A 22,587-nucleotide genomic window follows, 5' to 3' on the forward strand; every position below is an offset into this window, starting at 1 on the left:
GAGCTGCTGGAGTGGCTGCCATTCGTGACGGCGCCGGAAGAAAAGATTCAATTTGAATCATGTACAAACAAACAAACAATGTTGATGCATATGTTGGTAGTGGACCGTCTTTTACAGGCTTCTAGAACTGCAGTTGTAAAGTTGAACTCATGATGATTTTGCATGAATTCAATATAAAGGATCGACCGACATGGGTTTTTCAGGGGCCATACCGATTATTAGGATTCAGAGGAGGCAAATAACCGATGTTTGGAGCCGATATTCCATTTGCTGTAAAAGCTTTGTTTTTCCAATTAGAAAACATATTAATAAACAATCAACACCGCCTGACAGGTAGTGTTCTATTTTAGGATTTTTTTAAAACCTATATTATTTTGTTTGGTATGTTATTAATAAGAAATAGGATCAAGTACGGTCTATAATATACACAACAATCATTAACAAATTTAATAGAATATCGTTTAAAAAAATATAGAATTATTAAAAATAAATGACTCACACTATGACGAAACACATGTACAATATAACATGTTAAACTACGTACATAAATAAACACGTTTGGATAAAAAAAGTATGGTGTAAGATTATTTTATATTTTGTAAGGGAAAATATGACAGTTTAAGGGCATGGAGGTTGACAGGTATGCACCTGTGTATGTAGGTCAAGGGTCAATAAGCTTACCAAACAAATGTCGTGTTCCAATAATTAGTGCTAAAGGTATTCAAATCAATAAAACGACAAGGGTGCCCAAATTTATGCACCTGCCTACTTTTGTTTAAGTAATTATTGCACACTTTCTGTAAATCCGATTAACTTAGTTTCACCCCTCAAATATCACTGTTTGTCTGCTATGATATATTTAACTGTAATAGCTGATCCGAACAACCAATGATTTATAAAGGAAAATCTTAAATGATCAGGGGTGCCCAAACTTTTGCATACGACTGTATATAGTACTTTCAATACAATATCCAGTCTACCAAAGAATTTTAGGTGAAAAAAGTACAATAATCTAGAACAGGGGTGTCAAACTCATTTTAACTCGGGGGCCACACGGTAGAACAAACATTCTGTCGGGGGCCGGACTAGTAGATTAAAGAGAAAGAAAAAGAGAGATAAAGAAATAAGAGAAAGAGGGATGGAAAAAGAGAGGGTGGGACAAAGAAAGAGAGAGGGAGAGAGCGTGAGAAACAAGAGATAAAAAGAGAAGTCATGAGAGAGGGGGAAAGAAAGGGAGCGGAAGAAAGACATCCAAAGAGAAATAGAAAGACAGAAGGAGAGAAAAGAGAAAAAGTGCGAAGGGTAGAAAGAGAGAAAGAGAAAAGAGAGAAAAGGAAAAAAGGAAGTTAGAGCAAAAGAAGTTAAAAGACACAGAGAGAGAAAGAGCAACAAAGGAAGAGAAAAAGAGAGACACAGAGAATGAGAGTGAAAGAGACGGAGACAGAGAGTGGGAGAAAAAGGGTGGAAAAGAGAGTGAGAGAGAGAAAGAAAGAAATACAAGTAGTGTCTTTGTGAGAGGCATCTGGCTTTGTCAACATCCAGTTGACATATTTCAACCTGCAGTTTGTTTTTCTCTTGTGCTTCTCTGAGTGTTGTCTCACGGGCCGGATTCAATCCCTTAGTGGCCCTTATCTGGCCCGCAGGCCTCCTGTTTTACACCTGTGATCTAGAATAACCACAATGTTTGCTAGATCCACTGCAAAGGGAGAGTGTGTAATATTGTGCCTCTTAGTGGTGCAAAACTAAATGAACCATCATACCTGTTATTTTTATTTTTTCAATTCATCGGACGAGAAATGTGTTTCTTTAACATAAAGGAATCCAAACCTAGTAGTCGCTGACATGTTTTTCTGGCATCTTTCTGTTACACTGGGATCATTTGGCACTGGTTTGTTTTTCAAATTAGACAACACAGTGCCATCCAATGGGAAAATATTACACAATGTACCCTATCAAATAATGGGCTAGATCCATTTAAATTTGACATGGCAGCTTTAAAGTCTTTATTACATGTTTACCCTGCAGTGCCCTGCCTCAAACAATCTTTCGTAACCACTGATTAGAAGTGTATGTAATGGTTCTAGTCTGCGCTAATTCTATGCCATTCATACAGTATTCTATTCCGTTGTTATTCTATTCTCTCTTCTAATTATATTATTATTCTATACTGTTCCAATTATATTCTGTTCAAATTACATTCAGTCCTAATTATATTCGGTTATGATTCTATTGTTTTTCTATTCTAACTGTATTCTTAACTGTTCTAATTATATCCAACTTTATTTGAATTGTGTTCTATTCTAATTATTCTAATATAATTCTATTCTGTTATAATTCTACTTTTCTAGTTGTGTTTTACTCTAATTCCATTTTATTCTGTTCTATTCGATTGTCCATTTTTTATAATGTTCAAATTGTATTTTATTCTGTTCTAATTGTATTCCAAATATCTTCTATTTCGTTCTAATTCTATTCTAATTGAATCTGTTCTCTTCTAATTCCATTATGTTATATTTTATAATGTTCTACTTCTATTCTATACTGTTCTACTTATATTCTGGTCTAAATCTATTTAAATTCTGTTCCATTTCATTTCTAATGCTCTTATATGTAACCGCGGTGTACGTGTCCCACCAAAGATCCACATTCACGCTGGACTGGATGATGAGGTTTTTATTATTACAGTTTCTGCAAATGGATGAGTCACAACATTAGCTTTTTCTGCTGGGTCTGATCTCTTTGATCTCTACAAGGGGAATTAATATTTAGTAAAACAGAAACAAAACGAAAATAAACGTAAACAGCTTGACAATATCAATCACATTACTATGCATGGTAAGAGATTTGTCAGCTGGGGTTATAATGTTTAAAATTAACTTCTTTTGTGGAGCACCAAAAGATAGGTCTTACCTTTGTAGTTCTCTCTGATAAGACTAACAACAAACCCCGCCTCCTGGTCACGTGTTAGAAGCCAAAACCAAACCCCACCCCATACCAGCAGATGGCACTGTTGGACTCAGCATTGCAGGACATTTACCAAAAACTATACAAATATTTCAGCAGGAATTTCAATAAAACAAAAGTTATTATTACACCTGTTACCTACACCCCCCTGAAATTCTGCTAAATATGGGAGTGCTACACTAAACAGAAAAAAAAAATCACATGCCAAAAAGGCAAATACTGATGAAAAAGAGGACACGAAAACTGGTACAGTATTACAAGGAACAAACTGAAGTGCATGTCAGTTCTAAAACTCTCCCAAAAAGGAGTGTGAAAAGAAAGGAGGCGATCAAACTCCTAACTAAGCACAGACTCAAAGATGCCTGTTACATCTCTGAAATATCAAACATTGTTCCTGTAGTTGTAAGTGCTCACATAGGCACAATTCTTGTTTCTTACTCAAGCTTTGTTACTCAAACTGAAAGTGAATCTCTAATAAACTTAAACTAGGAACTAGCAGATATTGCAGACAGAGAATTGTCACCTACCAACTGGTCATTCATCTGACAAATAAGACGACTAGGAGGCCTGATGGACTGGCGGACCCTAAGACCATAACGGTTAGGTTGAGCACAAATAACCTGAGCTTGAGGGTCTGGGACAGTCAAGTCTAAACAGTCAGTATCAGGGGAGTCTGTGTCCGAATGATCAGTGTTCAATGGGGTCTCGTCTGGGAGGACAGTGTGTGGTGGGCCCATACCCAAAGGGATCATGTTTTCAGAGCACTGTGATGGGCTTTCCGTATTGTCACTTGAAGTATGGTCAACATCCTGTTCAGGGATGTGCTGACTTCCTCGACTGGATGTATCGACTGTGAGAGAGTCAGACTGGGCATCAGATGTACTGTCTAGTGAGTTATCCTCCACCTCTGGATGAACTTGCTCTTCACCTGCCTGTATCACCCAGTTTACTGTACGGACATCACTGTCTTCAACCGCGTCAGGTAAATCAGGGCATACATCACTTCCATGCATAGCAGTGTCACACCCTGAGTGTTCAGATTCGCTGGCCAGATCATCCTCACAGGGCAAGAAGCTAACAGAGAGCAGCAAATTCCTGTGAACTACCTTCTCTTTGCCCGTCAGGCAATCCTTGACTCTATAGACATTGAGATCAGGCTTGACTGATATGACTTCATACGGGGTCGATTCCCACTTATCTGCAACTTTTATTGAGTCTGAGCCTTCCCCAGTAAATGATGGTGGTTCTTTGAGCTTTCTCTGTGTAACCACCTGAACCTGTGATTCATCTGACACATGACCAGGCTTACTCAACGTTTTTTCTACATCTTGTGTGGCAGCAGCGCTACGAGCTACTATATTGTGTGACTGTATACGTGAGAAAATGTTATCAGCCAATTTATGTCCTATCTCCTGAATAATACTTGTCATCTGATCAGCTACACCCTCAGAAACGTCACTTGTGCTCTGATTAAACATGTTTCAAAGATGTAAGTAAGTCAAAATCGCCTGTGTAACACGTCACTGTATAGCAGTTTTAAATACTGTGAGCTGATGGCTTCATGAAATGATGTGGCAGGTAGGACAGTCCTTGGTTCGGAGAGCTTGATAGAAGTCACGGGTCACGGCACCAATGTAACCGCGGTGTACGTGTCCCACCAAAAATCCACATTCACGCTGGACTGGATGATGAGGTTTTTATTATTACTGTTTCTGCAAATGGATGAGTCACAACATTAGCTTTTTCTGCTGGGTCTGATCTCTTTGATTACGACAAGCTTTACTATGGGAGTTGACCCATTTCATTTTTTTCAAAAATGTTTACAGCAAAAACATAATGGCAATGTCTGCAGTTCAAAGGCACTGAGGATTTCCTAGATTTCCTTCCTTTGATCTCTTTGATGTTCTCTCTGATAAAACTAACAACAAAGCATATCAAAGAGCTTTCTTTTCACTTTACAGAAAATACATTTTAGAATATCACAATACATTTTTACATCTTTACATTTTAACAAGATACTTTTAACAAGAGATCGTATAGTGGATTTTTAACGTTTACAATGAATTCAACATGTTTTTCTTTAGTCGGAATTTTAACCAACATCATCCTTTTTTAATGTATATGAGAAAATAGGAATAAAAACAATAATGAGTATAAAAATGGGTACAATTTACCTGCAAATGGATGAGTCACAACATTAGCTTTTTCTGCTGGGTCTGATCTCTTTGATCTCTACAAGGGGAATTAATATTTAGTAAAACAGAAACAAGGGCAGCACGGCGGCGCAGTGGTTAGCGCGTGTGCGACACAGTTCTGAGGTCGTAGGAACCTCCTGCATGGGTTCAAATCCAGCTATCGGCCTTACTGTGCGGAGTTTGTATGTTCTCCCCGTGCTTGCGTGGGTTTCCTCCGGGCACTCCGGTTTCCTCCCACATTCCAAAGACATGCATTTCAGGTGAATTGGCCGGTCCAAATTGTCCCTAGGTGTGACTGAGCGAGTGAGTTGTCTGTCCCCTTGTGCCCTGCGATTGGCTGGCAACCAGTTCAGGGTGTCCCCTGCCCACTGCCTGATGATTGCTGGGATGGGCTCCAGCATCCCCGCGACCCTACTGAGGATAAGCGGTGCAGCTGATGACATGAAAGAAACAAAACGAAAATAAACGTAAACAGCTTGACAATATCAATCACATTACTATGCATGGTGAGAGATTTGTCAGCTGGGGTTATAATGTTTAAAATTAACTTTTTTTGTGGAGCACCAAAAGATAGGTCATACCTTTGTAGTTCTCTCTGATAAGACTAACAACAAACCCCGCCTCCTGGTCACATGTTAGAAGCCAAAACCAAACCCCACCCCATACCAGCAGATGGCACTGTTGGACTCAGCATTGCAGGACATTTACCAAAAACTATACACATATTTCAGCAGGAATTTCAATAAAACAAAGTTATTATTACACCTATTATATTTTGTTCCTGTTCTATTATGTACTAATTCTATGTTTTACAATTCTATTTTAATTCTGCTCTCCTCGCGTAGTGAGCGGGGAACGGTCTATTCACCTTCAGTCATGCAGGTAAGGTCTCCGCGGACGTGGCAGGCGTAAGGACATCTTTGAGACCCACAGAAGTCCGCAAATCCTCTCCATTTGGCTTGAGGGTTGCCAAGGCAATCACGATCCGTTCGGAGCGCGGGGCCACGGTAAAATCAGCGTCCGATCCCCGCACTCCGCCCTGCAGGCCATGGCTCAGTTCTGCGCCTCCGTTTCCGCGCAGGGAACTCCGAACGCCACTGGACAGGCGCTGGGACAGCCGCCTAATTGCTTCCAATGCCCCCTTGTCATTCTTCAGAGCCACGTCTTCCTGTTCCGCTGAAAGCACCTCGATATTGCCCGAGTACCAGAAGACCCACCACACCAGACTGAGGAAGATGACGATGGCGCCCGCGTAGATGAGCAAATCGTAGAAAAAAACGTTAACGAAGACACCGATGAGAAGTACGAGCAGCCCCACCACGTCAAAGGCCACAGCCAGCCAGAAGCAACAAACGCAGCGGCCAAGACCCTGAAACGCTGGTTCCATGTTGGTGCGAAAGTTGACCTTTGTGCGGCAGGTGAATGTGTCAGGTGTCGACGGAACTGCTGCTAGGTGAGAAGCGGAAAAAGGAGGCGGGGCCTAAGGAGGAAACACTCCAAACCAAACTGGTTCAAATATTAGGACATTAATAAACGGCTGCTAAACTTTTTTTTTGTTGCCATCTATGTCCCCGTTGTCCTATTGTGTGTCGCAATCAGAAATACTGCTACATAACGGCAAAAAAACAGGCCAATATATCGACAAAACACAATATCAAACATAATGCTGCAAACGGGGACCTCGGAAATTATTCTCTCATTCTGAAGAGCAATAGTATTGAAAGCCTTATACAGAAAGTTACTAATACAACACACTACTTTAGAAAAATTACTCCGTGCAGGAACACATTTCATAAATATTAACGCAATATTATGAAAAAAAATACTACCATAAAAAGACAATATTCCTACAAAATAATACTAAATGCTTCTTTGGAAATACATCAAAAATACTTTCACAGGGATACTATATGATACTATTTTATACAAAACACTACTCGCTAAATATCACTATAGAAATATTAAAAAAGGGAAAAGAGAAAAATATAATTGCAGCAATACTACTGAAATTTTACTTGGCAATACCACAAAAATAAAACTAAAGCAATACAGTGTAAATTAGAGAAATTCTACAGAATACATGTGTAACCGCGGTGTACCTGTCCCACCAAAGATCCACATCCCCGCTGGACTGGATGATGAGGTTTTTATTACAGTTTCTGCAAATGAAATGAGTCACAACATTAGCTTCTCTGCTGGCTTTGATCTCTTTGATCTTGTTGGCAGCTCGCTCTGTAGACTGCCCACAGCATTTCAAAGAGCTTTCTTTTCAATTTACATAAAATACATTTTAGAATATCACAATACATTTTTCATCCATTTAAACAAGATACTTTAAAAAAGAGATCGTATAGTGTTTTTTATTTAACGTTTACAATGAATTCAACATATTTTTCTTAAACTGAATTTTAACCAACATCATCCTTTTTATATATATATATATATATATATATATATATATATATATATATATATATATGAGAAAATAGAAATAATAACAAGGAGTATAAAAACGGGTACAATTTACCTGCAAATGAAATGAGTCACAACATTAGCTTCTCTGCTGGCTTTGATCTCTACAGGGGGAATTAACATTTTAGTACAACAGAAACAAAACGAAAATCAATCCAAACAGCTTGACAACATCAATCACATTACTGTGCATGTTGAGAGATTTGTCAGCTGAGGTTATAATGTTTAAAATTAACTTTTTTTTTGGAGCACTAAAAGATGTGTCTTACCGTTGGCAGCTCGCTCTGTAGACTGCCAACAAACCCCACCTCCCGGTCACATGTCAGAAGCCAAAACCAAACCCTACACCATACCAGCAGGTGGTACTGTTGGACTCATCATTGCAGGAGACTTACCAAAAACTGTACACATATTTCAGCAGGAATTTCAATAAAACGAAAGTTATTATTACACCTGTTACACATGTACAAAGAACATGGAAATATACCATGCAACAGAAATACAAAAGAAGAAGAAAAAAAAAACCTAAACAGTAATACTGCAAAAAAAGACCACTTGCAATACTACAAAAATATGACAAAAGATACTAGGGGTATATGACAAAAACACCACAGAATAGATATACAAAAATTCTACTGTGGAAATAAAACAAACACTAATATGTTAAAAGCATTACAACAAAGGTGAAACTAAAATTATAAAACTACTGTAATACCACAGAAAGTACAACAGATTATCAACAAAATTCATACAATCAAAAATACTACAGAAATACTATGGAAAAATTACAAAACCACTTCTGTATAAATACTACAAACTTCACACTGGTAAGACGTGGTTCAATGGCTGAAAATCCCGGGGCTATTTATTGCTATCTTTATCACATGCATAAGCCTCCCTCGGTCCCGTTCATCACATGGTAAGTCTGTGCCTTGCCATAAATCGTTTAACTTCTATTACTTTAAAAAAAAAAAAATATTTTAACCATGACATGTATATATGACATTTGATTGTCTTGTACGCTGAATGTTTTTGTCAGCAGTTTGAGTGCTTTTCAAAAATATGTGATTTGATTTTTGCCTAATATTTAATATTTTGTTAACTGACTTAGTAACTTATGCAGACAAGGTTATAATTATTGGTGATTTTAATGATCATGTAAACTCCCCATCAAATCCACTTATGGTTGCTTTTAAGACCGTTTGATAAAATAGGTTTTCAAACAGTTTATGTGCCCACCCATTAGGATGGGAATACTCTAGACCCGGGGTCCTAATTTAGCAGACCTCTCCGCCGACCCAGGATAAACTGCACTTTTTTTTTTTTTTAGACAACAACTATTTTTTTTAAACGTAGTTATCCGTAGCCGATCTATCGCCATAGGCGCTTTCATTCTTAGTCAAACACCCCCACGTTCTTACGTTTGTTGTATTAACTGCTGCGCCCTGAATACCGTGTGTGAGTAAGAGGGAGAAACATGTGCTTTGGGAGACAGCACTGATTGGCTGTTGTCTGGGTGATATAGTATTATGGGCTGTCATCTATGACAACGATGCTCTGATTGGCTGAGAGAGCATGAACGCTGCTGGCTTTGACTGTGCTGTTGTACCAGGTGTTATGTTTGAACAATTTTTATTGACACTTTTAACAGCAATTAAACACATTCACAATTTCACGATATCATATTCCAACAACATGAGGTTTGAACATTTTTTATCGACACTTTTAACAGCAATTAAATACATTCACAATTTCATTATATCATATTCTAACAATATGAGGTTTGCACCATTTTTATCCCTGTGATTTTGTAAAGTGTGACATTCTTGTGTTTCTAAATCAAATTTCTTTAAAAAGTCCCGAATAAAAAGATGTGTTGGTGGCAAGTTAAAGGACACTGGTATCAAGTGATTGTTTGGAAGTTTTAGCTTCCGCAAGTACGAGCCCATCCAGAACTGGGTCATCGCTTGACTTTTCGGGTTGTAGGGTGGGCTTACCGTGTTTTGGAAGTGGAGGGAGACATATTTGCTCCCCAGGAAGAGCTGGAGGTCACGGGCCCCTTTCCCCCCTTTTTCCTTGTATCTCTTTTTATCCTTCCCACTTTGAGCCCCAGATAAAGTAAAAGATGGCTCGGTCCAGTTGTAAAAGCACGTTTCTTTTGGGCATGAAAACTAAACTGATTGATAAAAGTAATGGGAGGATGATTGCTTTGATGATTAGGACCTTCCCCTCTATTGTCAATTTTCTTAGGCACCAAAAACCAAGTCTTTACTTAACTTTCCCTGTCACATCATCCCAGTTGGTCTTGCCTCCTCCATTCGCATTTAATTTTATCCCTAGGATTTTCTGGTCTGTCTTTTAACACAGTCAGTGGGAGTCCTGCCTTTTCTGTCTCTGTCCACGGTCCATAAAACTTCGCTTGTGTCTTTTCTCTATTGAGCCTTGACCCAGACGCCCTCCCAAACAGGTCAGTCAAGTCAAGGGCTCTTGTAACGGATAAGAGGTCAGCACATAAAATATTAAAATCGTCCATGAACAAAACACACTTAGTAATTTGTCCCCCACCTTCTGGGATATTGATCCCTTTGACAATTCTATCTTTTCTTAAAATCTGTGCCAAAGGTCCTATGCAAAGAACATAGAGAAGGGGAGATAAAGGGCAACCCTGACATACACCGCAGTTGATCTCTACTGCTTCCGATAATTTCCCGTTAATCATGAATTTGCTGTAGATGTCCCGATACAGCAGTCCCAACCACTTGATGTATTTTTGGGGAAAACCACATTTTTGCAGTACCCTGAAGAGTTATTGGTGCAAGACTCGATCAAAGGCTTTCTCAAAGTCGAGGTTTAGGACCACGAGTCGCATGTTTCTGTCTCTCGCATAACAGATAGTGTCACGGATCAGCATGAGACTGTCGCTGTTCTTCCTTCCCACGATGGCACAGGTTTGGTCCGGATCGACCAAGTCTCCCAAGACTACAGACATACGTGGTGCTAAAAGCTTGCTAAAGAGTTTACAGTCCACGTTTAAATGCGTTAAGGATCGCCAGTTTTTTTAAGTCAGTTTTGTCCCCTTTTTTGTGCAATAGAGTCACTATCCCTATTCTGAAACTGTCTGGCATGTTGTCTTGACTGGAAAATTCGTTAAAAACAGTAATTATATCCGGTGCTAAAATATCCCAAAAAGTCTGAAAAAATCGAGGCTGAGCCCGTCCTCCCCGGGTGATTTTCCTTTTTTAAAATTCTTTATGCAAGCATCCAGTTGGTCTGAGGTAAAATCCGATGCTATAAAAGGGTCTTGACGCACTGATCTCGAGATATAACCTAATCCATGCTCCATTTCATTCTCATGTGTTTCTTTCCTTTTATATAATTTTTCGTAGTAGTCTTTGACTAATTAGGTTATTTCACTACTTTCCTTTGTTAGAAGCCCGTTTTTGTTTCGGAGTTTAAAAATCCCCTCACTTTTGCTCATAATTCTTTTTAAAAAATAGCGCGTACATTTTTCCCCTTCTTCTAGTTCTCTTTCTTTGCTTCTTAGTATGATGCCTTTACTCTCCACCAAAGCGTTTAGTTCTTGTTTGATCCTTCTGATTTCATCATTAAAGTCAATCCCCTTTTGTGTTAGGGTAAAATAGCGTTGGAGTCTTTTTTGTAGTCCGGACGTGCGTTTCATCTCTTTAAAGTTCTTATTTTTCCCAGCATTTTTAAAAAAAATCTGCGTTCGTTTCTTTGTCATCTCCCACCATTGTGCTCGTGAATCATACTAGTCTTGAAGGGTCTGCCAGTCCTTGTGCCGCTCCCTGCGGCGATGGCCTCATCCTCCAGCAGGGAGCAGTTCAACTTCCACAGACCCCTCCCAACAGTCACACCTGAAGGAAGTGAGAGAGAGTAGGACAGTAGCAAGTGATCTGAAAAAAAGACAGGAATTAATCTGGCATCACTCAGTGTCAAACCCCTTGTAAATATGTAGTCTATTCGAGAGGCTCTGGTGTTGTCACTACTGAACCAGGTGAAGTCAAGTTAGGTCAAGTCATTTTTATTTGTATAGCCCTTAATCACAAAGAGTCTCAAAGGGCTGCACAGGTTATTGCACAGACTATTATTTCAGACAATTATTACACCATCCCCTGATCTGAAACCAACATGAGGGAAAGGAAAAACTTAAAAACCTCAACGTGAGGAAAATGAAGAAACCTTGAGAAGGAACCGTACACGTGGTAATCCCCCTTTCAGGATTACCAGGCTACAATGGATGTTACATGGATAATACAGAGATATTGTCAACAAAAAATATAGCTTATTCATATGCTATAGAGTAGAAGTGTGTTTTAAGCTTAGATTTGAACATTTCCACTGGGGTTGCAGATCGGATCTCAGGGGGAAGAGCATTCCACAACTCTGGTGCCCGGATGGAGAACGCTCTCGAACCCGCGGAACACTTCTTGGCTCTTGGATCACCAGCAGACCAGCGCTTTCAGAACGAAGGCTTTGGACCAGAACATAGGGGGAAATCAAATCTGAAAGATATGAGGCAGCAAGTCCATGTATGATTTTGTATAATACCAAAAGAACCTTTAAATCACATCTTAAGCTAACAGGGAGCCAATGCAGGTTAGCTAAAATCGGCATAATGTGATCAAACTTTCTTGTCTTAGTTAAAGGCCTCGCTGCAGCATTTTGTACTAGCCGAAGACTCTTGATTTTGGACTTCGGGAGACCGGAGAGTAGAGCATTAAAGTAGTCGAGACGGGAAGTAACAAACGCGTGAGTTACAATCTCCACATCCGACGGAGACAGCATAGGACTTTTAGCAATGCAGAGGAATTTTAGCAATGTTGCGAAGATGGAAGAAAGCGGTTGTAGTAATTTTCTTCACATGTGTTTGAAAGGACAGATCGGGGTCAAATATGACACCTAAATTTTTAACTGAGTCACTCTGTGTGATGTAACATTTGTCAATGTTCACAGCAGTTTTTGACAACAAGTCACGGCATTTAGATGGACCAATAACTAACATTTCGTTTTTTTTTAGAGTTAAGACGCAAGAAATTGAGTGGCATCCACTCTTTTATCTCAGTGAGGCAAGCCTCCAAATTTCCACAATTTAGTATGGCAGATTCCTCCAATTGAAGATATAGTTGAGTGTCATCTGCGTATGTAGCGACCCTCTTTCATGCACGACACAAGGTTTCACAATCTCTGGGTTTATTGCCTGCATTCAATAAACAAAACAATACAAAAGTCAGGGGCCTCTGTTCACGACTGCAATTATCTTCAACGCTTACAAACTCACTTCAGCTACGGCAAGCGCTGAAGCCCATTAAGTGCCAAACGAAAAGAACAGTCGCAGACGCCCATGACTTAACAACTGAATGAGGTACCGGAATATTAACAGTAATACAACAAAAACACAGATTTTGTGAGAATTCAAAAAAACATTCAAAACAATCAAATTTCAACTCTGTTACACGTAGCAATGGAAACTGATATTATACTTGCGAATAATATCACCCAATGGAAGCATGTAAATGCTGAAAAGAAGGGGGCCAAGTACTTAATCCTGCGGAACACAACAGGTAACACTAAAGGGCTCAGATGCCATTTCGCCATATTTAACACAGTGCGTCCTATATGAGAGGTAGGATCTGAACCATGAGAGGACGGTTCCTGAGAGACCAATCCATTTTTCCAACCGTTCCAGTAAGATATTATGGTCCACAGTGTCAAAAGCAGCACTAAGGTCCAGCAGCAGCAAAAGTGATGAAGCGCCAGAGTCCATTGCCAGTAGAAGATCATTGGGTTACCTCAATCAGAGCTGTCTCAGTAGAGTGGTTAGCCCTGAATACTGATTGCATTGATTCAAAAAGATTGTTCTCGGATATAAAATCTTTCAGCTGCTATGCCACCACTTTTTCAAGTACTTTAGAAAGAAACTATAGTTATGACACAGGTCTGTAATTACATAAGCTTTCTGGATCAAGGTTGGCTCGTTTCAGTGTAGGTTTAACAGCGGACTTAAAAGCCGCTGAAACTACACCTGAGGAGAGTGATATGTTTATAATATTTAGAACTGAAGGTCCAAGGACCCCAAAAAGACCTTCAATAAGCGAACCCGGAAGCGGGTCAAACAGGCAAGTCGTCGGTTTGGCCGTATTTACCACCTTTTTAATTTTATCGAGTGACAGATCACTAAATCGGGACAAATTCTCTGGACAGCCACCATGTTGTGCATCTATAGATTTCAGCCCTTTAATATGTGATGTATTAACAGTGTCTTTAGAAATTTCTTCCCGTATGCATTGAATCTTCTTATCAAAGAAGACCATAAAGTCATGGGCTGAATGGGTAGAACTATCTGTGATAATATGTTGCCTTGTTAGCGATGCTACAGTGTCGAAAAGGATTTTGGGGTTATTCTTTTGTGACGCAATCACCTTTGAAAAGTGGGCTGATTTTGCAGAGGCAAGAGCTGCTTTATACTTTAACAAGCTGTCACACCAGGTTTGACAGAAAACCTCAAGCTTAGTAGCGTGCAATTTTCTTTCAGATTTCCTGCATTGGGTCGGCATTAGCTCAGGAGGTAGAGCGCTTGTCTGGGGATCAAGAGATCGCAGGTTAGAATCCCGGCTCCTACGTGTTACATGTCGAAGTGTCCTTGGGTAAGACACTTAACTCTTAATGCCCCCAATAAGCAGGTTGGCGCCTTGCATGGCTGCACGGCTGCTATTGGTGTGTGAGTGTGTGTGAATGGGTAAATCTGAAGCATATTGTAAAGCGCTTTGGGAAGTCTTCATGGACTTGAAAAGCACCATATAAATGCAGATCATTTCATTTTGTTTAAGTGATCTAGTTTCATCAGTAAACTAAGGTGTGTATCTTTTAGGTCGTGATTTATGCCGTATGGGCGCTACTGAATCCAGGACACTAGCCAGGGTAGCATTTAATTCATTCATGAGTGAGTTGAGCCTTTATACAAAGGAAACGACGCAACTGCTTCTGAAAGAAGATCAGAGAGCTCAGAAATTGTGCCAGTGCTTATATTGCTTCCACTAAATCCTTCAGCTTTTTTAATGCTACATTTAGCTAGCACCTTAAATGATCAGAAATAACGGTAGTACACGGTAACACCTTCATGTTTGAGGTTGAAACTCCTCGAGTTGGAACCAAGTCTAGCGTGTTTCCATTTTTATGAGTTGGCAAATCAACCAGTTGATTAAAACCAAATGTATCAAGTAGAGACCGAAATGCAACAGTAAAGGAACTGAGTGGGGAGTTCATATGAATGTTAGAGTCCCCCATAATTATTATTTTGTCTGTATAGGTTACAAGGTCAGACAACAGTTCAGATAATTCATCTAAGAAAACTGAGTATGGTCCTGGTGCGCGATAAATGGTTACTACATAAATTGACAATAGGGAGGACCCCATAACAAGAGCCTCAAACGCCTTATAATTATTAGAGGTCCGAGGAGTAAGTTTGAGTATTTTTTCAGAAATGAGTGCAACACCGCCACCCTTCTTCAAAGACCGTGCTACATGACTGCTCACGTAGTCTTGAGGAGAAGCCTCATTTAACGGTAAAAACTCATCCGGTCTCAACCAAGTTTCACATAGACCAATCAAGTTAAGTTTGTAATCACGAATAATATTATCAACAAGTCAAGCTTTAGGAGCAAGCGATCTAATATTTAAAAGACCAAATTTTAGCTTTGCTGAATTTGTTCAACTTAGCTGAAGTATTTGTAGAGATCGTCACAAGATGTTGCCATTCGGGCGTGTTGAGTCTCAGGCGTCGGTTGACCGGCAAGGTTGATGAAGAAATAATGGTGGAATTAGGCACATCTTCGTGTCCATCTCTGCCGTTTCGCCGATGTATCTCCTTTAGCTTCACACACTTCCCCGAACGACAACCCCGCTTCTGTTTTCGGTCCCTACGCAGTCTCCATCGCTTTGTAAGTGGGGTGGCTGACCACAGAGATCCCGGATCTCTTTGTATCTCGTTCGGGATATCAAAGGTGGTATAAAAAGGGAAAAGTCAAAATTTAGACGCACACCCAATTGAATAAGTTCCTTCCGACTATAAGTATTATTGGCCAGGCATGAGTCCAGAAAAGAAAGCAAAAAAGACAAGAGAACGGTAATAAATAGAAGATTAGCTCGAGAGCTACTAGCTGCAGCATCCATGCGCGCCGCCATGTTGCTTCCAACCAAAAACTGAAGCTCTCCTCTCCTGGATGTATGGATTTGAAACAGTCTTCCAGTTTAAATACCTGGCACATGTCCTGTAATAAAATTAATGTTTTATCTACTTTAAACTCCTCATCGGTCCCCATTCTATTCTTTCGACTTAGGATGCAATTAAAATCTACTCCCACGATTAGTGGTTGATGGCCTAGCATATGTGACTGGATGTCTTCTAAGAGTTCGTACCTGAGGTGTTTGTCAGGATGGCCGTATATGTTAATGAGGTTAAAATCGTGCCCTATATAGGAAAGTCTTGCTAAGATTGCGCGTCCGTCCCTCATCACAGTGCTCCCCTTTATGATGAGTCGAGGGTTGTTTATTAAAATGGCCACCCCATCGTTACGGTTTTTATTTGAGCCACTCCATAATGAAGGGTATGGCCAAATCTCTTCCCACTGTTTATAATTTTTTTAAACGGGGATGCAGCATTCTTATAGTAAAAACACATCAGTTCTGATGGTTTTTAAAAACGATAAAACGCTGTGAGCTTTAACCTTTAACTTTCTCACATTGATAGTAGAGAAGGTAATGTTCGTAAGTGTTGTTAAAGTATACAAATTACTTAAGCAAAACCGGGGGATCCGGGTCCATTCTCTGGTGGTCATTGAGAGTGTCACCTGTGTCGGACTCCTGATTGGGGCACCAAGCACCACTTAAGAACGGTACCTCATTTGGAGACCCACTGGGGAAAACTTTGGAATCCCTTGACTCTCTGTCTAGGGTTCCAGGTCTTTCCCTCTTTTCTGGGTTAGGGGGTGGGCCAGAGGACCTGTCGGGGGCAAGTCTCTTGCTTCCCTGCCCACAAGGGATCGGATTTTTTCCTTCCCCGGCTTCCTCCGGCTGAACTTCATACAGTTACCTTGTGGGCGTTTTCATCGGCAATCGGTTTTCCTCTAAATCTTTGTTTCCGGTGTGTTCACCACCCCCAATTTTGTCCTATTTTTACCCCTCTTTCCCATGGCAGGTAGTTGAGGGAAACTCAGGTTGGATTTTTTGGGCCTCACTAATAGGGGTTTTGGGAGAGACATTCGCCTTTTCGATTTGTTTGTCTTGTTCAAATTCCGGCAGTGGAGGAAAATACAAGTTTGATTTTTTTGGCCTCTCCTCCAGGTCCTTCCTGACTCAAATTTGATTTTTTTGGCCTCTCCTCCAGGTTCTTCCTGACTAGGGATTTTGGGAGGGACATCTGCATTTTCAATTTGTTGGTCTTGTCCATTTTCTTTGTGCATTTCTTGTCCATTTTATTTGGGCATTTCCATATCTTTATTCTTTGTTATCTTTATTCATTTCATTGTCTTTGTTATCTTCTTTCCCAGCTTTCAACTTTTTAGCAAACGATTTCGGGCAGTTCCTATAGAGTTGGTTCGTTTCTCCACAGAGGTTGCATTTTCTGCCATTGGTACACTCCTCAAAAGAATGTCCAATTGTCCTGCACAAATAATTCGATCACATACCTCAGCCAGATGCCCAAGGCTCACCACATTTGCGGCAGAGTTTGGGTTGTCTTTGATAGTGGATATAGCCTCGGTTTTCCCCCAGGACTATCAATTACAGGGTGTGTTCCAGTCCCTGGAGGCAACAATTCCAAATGTAGTCCTCATCCTTCACCCTCATAGCCTGGCCTTTTATCGTGCAGTATCTGCTCAACCAAAAACAGATGTCATCTGCATTCACCATTTCATTGAGCATTCTGACAATGACTGTCTTGTTAGCATTGTCAGTCAGCTTCTCCACCTTAAATGCAGAAAACTGGGGCCTCACCCCCTCAAAGTGATCCCAAAACTCGCAAAAAGAACTACCGTTGCGAAACTCACAACAAAAGCCCTTGGCAAAAGGCAGGGTTATAATGCAATATATCTCCTCCGGTTTAAATTTCATACACTTTTGAACAAACCTCGAAAAATCCAGCCTTGACATTTTTTTTGATTCAGCTCCCACATCTTTAAAAAGGAATCGCACGCATAATGCCCAGCCTCGGCGGCTTTAGTTTTTCCTTCTAGCTAACAAGAACACAATATATCGTAAACAGAAAGGATGTGCTATACAAGTGTTCCATTTACCTCTTAAAGCAGAGTGAAACCAGAGCCACAAGGCAAAGCTCTCAATTCTAACAGAGGCGATAGCGCGACATGCGGAGAAATGCACCCCGGCCGAAATTTGCATCCCTAGCGGGAGCGCGCACACGTCGCTCCCGCTACTATAACCACTTTTACCTCGTTTTATCTCACTTTTCGGGAATGTAATGGCGAACATATAACCAAAACCACTTCGTCTTGCATTTGATGGGAATGTAATATAATTTAAACCATTCCGTCTTGTATTTGTTATGAATTTTAATCGAATGGTAATGCAAACCGTATAAAAATCACTTTCGAGCAGGTAACATGTTAATTATCCTTTTTCTACTCAAATCACTCGTATTGAAACTGTTATGCACTCTACCATAAAGCGTATTATGCTGAAATGAACTGTCAATCATCAACAGATAAACGGGAGACGAACGTATTTGATTTCTTCTCATCGTCAAACGAGACGTAACACGTCCAAATGTTCCCTCTAAAATGCGCGTGCGCGCAATCGCACACTGCCCGCACATTCTCAGCGCGCAAGAAAATCTATCCAGCGCAATGTTTCCTCTAGGCTGCGTGTGTGCGCAATTGCGCACTACCCAGAGCTTTTTCGCGCACAAAATCTAGCCAAGCTCACAAGGATCAGGGCTCGAATTTGCTAATTAAGAAGCAAATTAGGTCAAAGTTACAGTGCATGAAGGTAAAAACAAAAAAAAAGAAAACAATAACAAAATGAAAAAGTAGTGAAAAGCTGTGAAAAAAGAAACAAGAGGAAGAGAAAAAAGAAGGAAAAGTTTAGGAAAAAAGCCAGAAAAAAAAAGAAAATAAAGAAACAAAGGGAAAAAAGTAAATAGAGAACAAAAAGAAAAAAGTAACAACTAGGAAAAATAAACACAATGAGATTTTTTTCAAAGGAATTAAAAAAATAGAAAAAAACAGGGAAAAAGAAGGTTTGTGTTGCATTCAAATAATTTTCAATTATACCAAGTCAATCTTGTTGCCAACATTGTACTTCCACTAAAAAATGTGATTAAATACAGTTCTGTATCGTGAAACCGAAAATAACCCCCCAAAAATGTTAGTATTATGCGACAAAAGATACCAGGAAAAAAAATAAATGGAAATCTTGTGAAAGAATTGTTGTAAAAACAAATGACGTTTGTAGGCCGCACAACCTTTGCAATAATACATTAATCAATTCATTCAAAAGTGAATTATTTTTTGCATTGCCGGAAACTCAGCAAAATGTAACTTGATGTCAAGTTTTGGACATGTCTGATAATGACTCAGTTGCCACACTTGGTATTGCTGTTGCTCACTGTTGTTTCAAGCGTTGCTCACCGACTTTGTGTGAACGCTCAGACCCGTGGAAAATTAGAGGGAACATTGAACACGTCAATAATTGTATTTTACTTGAATAAACAGATCATCTTGTGCCTAACATTGGCACAGCAACTATGTTTTTTTTCTAGTAAAAATGATCCAACGTCAACCTGATAAATGCAGCCAATGCTGGTGGGAGGGACCAGCCTGGCTGACCAAAAGTGAACCCCCCCCCCAATCTATCTCTGGCTATGAAGGTCACAGGTCCATGAAATTTACCCTGGTTACCCATGGTGGGCCCATATCGTGCATTTCTGGTCAGCGTGGCCTCGATTTTGACAAAGAATAAAATAATTTGCGGTAAGTTCTATTTAGTGTCAGTCTTTATGCTTTTAAAACAAACTTGGAAGGGCATCTGATTAATTATAAGCCTACACGAAATCTATGTCTAACGTTGTTTTCCAACACTTTATTATAACAAGATGTATCCCAGCCATTACAAACAAATTGTGTAAAACAAATCAAAAGGCTTGTATTTGGAGGGCATTTGGAAGGAGAGCAATCAAGCAATCGCTGAAAAGCCTCCCATTATGTTGTAGTCGGTAAGTCTCATTTTCAATAACACTAATGTTGCACTGTCAGCAATCAAACACATATATGCATTAACGTCTGCACAACATAATCGAGATTTACTTTGAATTCAATTTACATTTAGTCATCAAAGCGGCGCTGCCACGAGCGGCTGCCTTTTCCAGCAGCTGCCCTATTGTTTTTTTGTCTGCTCCTATCTTGGGTGTTTTTTCTTCCCGTTTTGACAACTACACTATGGATTACTTCTATCCTATGGACATGGGTTCTAGCGCACAAAAAATGCGTGTATTCAAGGAATTTCAACTCCTTGCCCTGAAAAATTCTCGTGCCGGCGTGATGAAGGGACCTATCGTGGAAGAAGAGCGAAGCGGCTAGCGGTGTTATAAGTCTTCGGTACCATCCGTAATCATGGTAAATGCGAACTCACGACCAAAATAAGATCATCGAGTGCTGGTGGAAAACATCGAAGCGCACAGTTGCTGTGTTTTGCGGAAACGTGGCTCACATTTAGCTCACACTAACGTGTAGCCACCCGGAGCTACCCAGACACGAAAGCCAGGGGGAATCGGAGAGGAGGCGCTCTTGCTAACACAAGGTGGTGTATCCCTGGATTTTCACAAAAGTTTTCCATCTGCCGCAGGGATGTCGAACTTTTGGACTGGCGTGACGTCATCCACTCCGCTACAAGCACCCCTAGGGCATCATGTTCATCTGTTAATAAACAACGGGGTAGACTGCTGGAAGTGTGAATTTCCCTACGGGGATGAATAAAGTATCTATCTATTTTCATGTGTAAAAAAACAATCTAAAAACTTTATTGAGATGTCAGAAGAAAAGCCCAATTTCCTGAAAGTATGTATAATGATGCGTGTTAAATTGTGTAACATTGTGCACAATCCATTTCTTGTACCATGCTCCAAGTAACTAAGTTGTTTTATTAGCTCCAAGTCATTTTCTTTGATTTAAAACATTACGTGCAGTTTTATGTAAGCATTTATCTGTACATGGTTGATTCATTCTTCTATTCATCATTTCCCTTACCACTAGGCATCTCAATAATCCAAATTTGTTGACCTGTAGCAATTTTTTAACCACTGTTTTTTTAATCATCAATAGCTTCCATAGGAGACCAACTCTTTTGCAACAAAGGAACTTCTGGATCCCAAATCCCAGTGGTCTATAAAGTGGAAAAGGCGAATGCCATCTTTGTAGACTTCCATGCCAGCCCCACTGGCCAAATAAAAACCAGGGATGCAATTTCAAAGCGATTTTTCTGGCTTGTAAAGAGTATGGACATTGATAAATGGGTAAATAAAAACACAACAAACTGATTTCCTTCTTATCGAATTACATTACAAATGATCTTTATCCTTCTATATACATCATTGTTGTATTTTGTTGTCTTCTGTAATTTCAGAAATTATGAATAATAAATGAAAATGTTACCTGTTGTGGACAACCTTTTTGTATTTTTTGCAGGTGAAATGTGAAATTTGGCAGGCTGGCCAATCTACAATTAAGCAAGAAGTGGAGTATATACCAATTAAGGTAAGAATAGTTTTTTTTTACATTAGCTTTAAAGCAGTGTTTTCCAACTTCTTCGGAGTCACAGTACACGGTGAAGTATCATCTAGAATTCTAGCCCAGAAAGACCTGTTAGTCCGCCCATTAGAAGTCCATCTGCACTCCATGTATCATCCAGAATCAGATGCACCTGTTCGAGGTTGTTGGCTACATAAAGACAACTATCCACCCCATATAATCAGTAAGACTTTAACTTGTAACATGGCAAAGACCAAAGAGTTGTCCAGAGACAAAATTGTACACCTCTGCAAGGCTGGAAAGGGCTACGGAGCAATTGCCAAGCAGCCAAGGTGAAAAAAGGTCCACTGTTGGGGCAATCATTAGAAAATGGAAGAAGCTTAATACGACGGTCAATCTCAATCGGAGTGGAGACCCATGCAAGATATCACCTCGTGGGGTCTCAATGATTCAGAGAAAGGTCATCAGCCCTGGACTACAAGACAGGAGTTGGTTAATGAACTGAAAAGAGCAGGTACCACCGTTTCCAAGGTTACTGAAGGTAATACACAAAGATGTCATGATTTGAAATCATACATGGCATTGCATATGACCTTTTGGATGATACAGATAAGTCATGGGAGAAAGTTTTGTGGTCAGGTGAGACAGAAATAAAACATTTTGGTCATAATTCCACGAAGCGTGTTTGGAGGAAGAAGAATGAAGAGTACAAACCTGAAGAACACAACCCCTACTCTGAAGCATGACAGTGCTTTGGGGGTGTTTTTCTGCACAAAGGACAAGACGGGTGCACTGCATTAAAGAGAGGATGACTGGGGGATGTGTATTGTGAGATTTTGGGGAACAACCTCCTTCCCCCATCAGAGCATTGAAGATGGGTTGTGGCGGGGTCTTCCAACATGACAACGACCCTAAACACACAGCCAGGAAAACCAAGGAGGTGCTCCGTAATAAGCACATCAAGGTTCTAGCATGACCCAGCCAGTCTCCAGACCTAAAGGCAATAGAAAATCTTTGGAGGGAGCTCAAACTCCATGTTTCTCAGCGACAGCCCAGAAATCTGACTGATCTAGAGAAGATCTGGGCCAAGATCCCTACTGCAGTGTGTGCAAACCTGGTGATAGACTAAAGGACACGTTTGACCTCTGTAATAGCAAACAAAGGCTACTGTACCAAATATC

The 22,587-nt window shown here is 40.1% G+C and overlaps 1 protein-coding gene across 1 annotated transcript; it reads right to left on the reverse strand.

The window, feature by feature from the left end:
* Positions 1–4,533: 4,533 nt before the first annotated feature.
* Positions 4,534–6,819, reverse strand: LOC148373196 (transmembrane protein 238). The gene is made up of 2 exons (XM_088331903.1): positions 6,028–6,819; positions 4,534–4,676 (listed from the first exon to the last, which is right to left on the reverse strand). Exon 1 carries the CDS (start codon positions 6,544–6,546, stop codon positions 6,034–6,036), a length of 513 nt encoding a protein of 170 aa, XP_088188029.1. The 5' UTR covers positions 6,547–6,819; the 3' UTR covers positions 4,534–4,676; positions 6,028–6,033.
* Positions 6,820–22,587: the final 15,768 nt, after the last annotated feature.

This window comes from Urocampus carinirostris, chromosome 1 (genome assembly GCF_059441175.1).
Source record: "Urocampus carinirostris isolate Australia breed hairy pipefish chromosome 1, RoL_Ucar_1.0, whole genome shotgun sequence".
NCBI lineage: Eukaryota > Metazoa > Chordata > Actinopteri > Syngnathiformes > Syngnathidae > Urocampus > Urocampus carinirostris.